The 3729-nt window shown below is 36.0% G+C and overlaps 1 protein-coding gene across 1 annotated transcript; it reads right to left on the minus strand.

The window, feature by feature from the left end:
* Positions 1–395: 395 nt before the first annotated feature.
* On the minus strand, positions 396–845 carry LOC111891392 (uncharacterized). The gene has a single exon (XM_023887435.1). It carries the CDS (start codon positions 843–845, stop codon positions 396–398), a length of 450 nt encoding a protein of 149 aa, XP_023743203.1.
* Positions 846–3729: the final 2884 nt, after the last annotated feature.

Here is a 3729-nt window from a genome sequence, read left to right on the forward strand (position 1 = left end):
CCAAGAGAAAAATTGCCGCCATAATTATTATGGAACCGGCCACCGAAGCGACCTCCTCCCTGGACACCACGACGATTGCTACGACCACCGCGATAACTTCCTCTTCCACTTCCATGGCTATTATTATTTGGTAGATGACTGAACAGGAAGAGCATTCGGTGAGGAGGTATGATCAGTATGCGTGATTGACGAGTCACGTTGTTCATCATGAAGCATTTGCTGCTCCTCATAGATAAGAATGGATCGAGCATCCCAAAACGAGATAGGAGGCTCACGATGACGGATATTAATGGCAATGTATCGAAACTTTTGAGACAAACCATTTATCATATATGCAACAAGGTTAGCTTCTGAGACCTTAGCATTTATATGCTCCAAATGATCAACAATGGATTTTATTTTGTTGCAGTACTCTGAATAGATGAGTTACCAAGGGAGATGTTCCGAAGATCTCTATGAAGCTGAATAATTTTGGAGGCTTTATTATCACGAAAAACCTTCTCCAGATTTTCCCATACTTCAAAGACAGTGGCTTGCTTCTTGAAAATCATGTTAAGAAGAAGAATAGAGAGAGTACCGTATAACCAGGATTTTACAATTGAGTCCGTGCACAACCATCTAGTTAAAGCTTCAGCAGACTCGGCAGTAGCCTTATCTTTCTCTTTGTCTGCAGAGGGAGATTGAGGTTGAGGCTTGAGATGATCGTCAACTCCATAACCGATGCAATGAATTTCAAAAAGCTCTCTCCATATATCATAATTCATCTGGTCTAGATCCAAGACGAACGGAACAACATGTTTTATGTTAATGGTGGAGGAGGGCTTTTCAGACAAAGTGCCTGACATGGTGAAGAAGATGAGAGGGAAGAGAAAAAGGACGGAGCCGTCGACTAGGGTTTAGAACGATCCAAGAAAATAGGGTGCTCTGATACCATGAAATCGTCTATATTTCCCATAAAACATTATATTGCATACCCTCAATATATATATATATATATATATATATATATATATATATATATATATATATATATATATATACAATACATCATAAAAGGGCCAACTACATGGGCCACACAATAAACAAATACACATACATACTATATATCATACGCTAACACCTTTCATCACTAAACTCACCAAAAATTTTCTAAAATTCCCACAAAATGTATAAACCACTAGGAGTTCCTTGGAACCCTATTATTAAAGCGTTAGTACCGAAGTACTAACCATGGACCTATTACTAGACTTGCTAATGATGTTGGTCCAATATGATTCCTGGAGGTTCTTGACCAACATTTATCGACACAATATGCTTCTCCTTGGTTATGGCATGGGAAATGAAAAAAATTATCATAGGATAGTGCATTGAAGTCGTAGCTTCAGGACCTGATGTATGGAATGAAGTATATACAATCTCTAATATTTCAAAAGACTCATGTAAGTGTATCTAGTGGAGATTTTGGTGATTGTTTTCAATACCTGTATGGCTATATCCTTTTGAGGCCTTCTTGATACTTTCCACATATTACAAAGTTGGCGTTGGATTAAAAATAGATATATGATCATCTAGTTCTTCTAAAGTTATTGGATACCAATTATGGTCCAATTCCTTTTAGAATGTTGCACTTGTAGTTCCGTATGGATAGATTCAAAGAGGTGCTTAAATCTACGTGGAATCAACACACAACCACTACAATATTATTCCCACTGATCAAAAAACAATAAACTCTTATAAATCAACCAAGTTACCAAAAATGATCAGTTAAAATTTGTTAACCATTTTTTTTCCGTAGATATGATAATAAACTTGTAGGAATCATCTATAACACGGGTAATCTTGACAGTAGGAAATGATAACAAACTTTTAGGTAGGAACCATCACCAATCAGGGGCGGACGCAGGATTTCACAATAGGATTGCACGGGAAAGTTAGGGGTTGCACGATAATAGAAAAAATAACAATTTTAAAAATTTTCGAAAAATTTTCCACTGCGGCCGGAAAAGTGAGGGGTTGCCGATGCCACCGGTGACCCCCCTAAATCCACTCCTGTCACCAATGTTCTAATAGTTTTAAGAATAACGAGAAAATGAATAGGAGGCAATTTAGATAAATTAAACATCATGAAAATTACAAACCAATTTTCTAGCACTTAATTGAGAATTTTCCAATCCCTCAATTAATCACTAATCATTTTATGGACTAAACGAGGATTCACGTCGAAACACACACAGAAATGCACCGTATTTAACGTGGTTCGGTTAAGGTGGCCTACGTTTACACATAAGAAGGGAGTATTCTTATTCACAAGATCAAAGAGAGTTACAAGTACAATCTAACAATTAAATACTTTAAGACCATCAAAGTACCTATGTAGTAGCCCCTATTTATAGATTGAGGATCGTACAAAAAACCATAATTTGACAGGCCCATTAACTCATAGGCCTAGTTGGATGTCATCCAATCACCATACTCCATTCAACTACTTTTAGAATATTCAACATTTGACATCGGAGATTAACTTTGGACCACAGAGAGCAGCTTTAGACCAAATCAGTGCTTTCTAAAGGTTCAGTGCATCCGGGAGTGTATTTACCACTTTTAGAGCACATCCTCTAGCCTCGGTGCATTAATGTATCATATTATATCTATTGGGCACATTATCATTGAGCACATTCTTGGACCTCCTTGAACACCCTAGCCCATTCTCATACCCAAAAGGAGTGCATCTTCCATGAAAATGAATAGAGAGTGTATTTGGCATGCTTCTAATACATTTACCAAGGCTTCAACGTAGTTGGAATTTTCCAAATACTCCATTAGAAAGCTTTGTTAGAAAGCTCAGTTAAAATGCGCTATCATAATTGATAAACGCTCAAGTCACATTTAACAATCTCTACCTTGATTTGAGTATACTTCATGTTATAGAAACCAATAACTTCCTATATCTCTTTCTTATGAGTTTTTTTTTCCTAAATGGACTTAACTCTTCCAAACATCAACCAAGTCTAAGAAAATATTGATATTCTCTATGGGAAATAACTTTTTCTACATGTCTATTTGATTCTCCTTGGTATCTATTTTCAATGTAGATAATTCTTCAACTTCCAAAATGTCACGAATGAAGTTCAACATAGCATCAATGTGCTTCGTCTTCTCATTATAAACAAGATTTTTTACAAGACTCAAGGAACTCTAGCTGTCACAGTATAAGACAGACTTCTCCTATCAACCAAGTCTAAGCAAATATTGATATTCTCTATGGGAAATAACTTTTTCTACATGTCTATTTGATTCTCCTTGGTATCTATCTTCAATGTAGATAATTCTTCAACTTCCAAAATGTCACGAATGAAGTTCAACATAGCATCAATGTGCTTCGTCTTCTCGTTATAAACAAGATTTTTTACAAGACTCAAGGAACTCTAGCTGTCACAGTATAAGACAGACTTCTCCACCTTCAAACCAAGACTCAAAATGAGACTATGTAACCATATCTATTCGTTATTCCTCGTAGAAAAGGCTTTGTCTAAGACATGTATTGTGATTCTGTTGTAGACAAGGCAACAATATCTTATAATATTGACATCCAAATTATCGCACATTAATATAGTGAACATATAACCATTCAATGATATCCTTTTCACCAAATTTCTACCATGGTCTGAGTCTACATATATAACCAAGTAAATTTGGGTGTTAGCACCATATACTAGACAAACATCAAAC

The sequence above is a fragment of the Lactuca sativa genome, chromosome 4 (genome assembly GCF_002870075.4).
Source record: "Lactuca sativa cultivar Salinas chromosome 4, Lsat_Salinas_v11, whole genome shotgun sequence".
NCBI classification, from domain to species: Eukaryota; Viridiplantae; Streptophyta; class Magnoliopsida; order Asterales; family Asteraceae; genus Lactuca; species Lactuca sativa.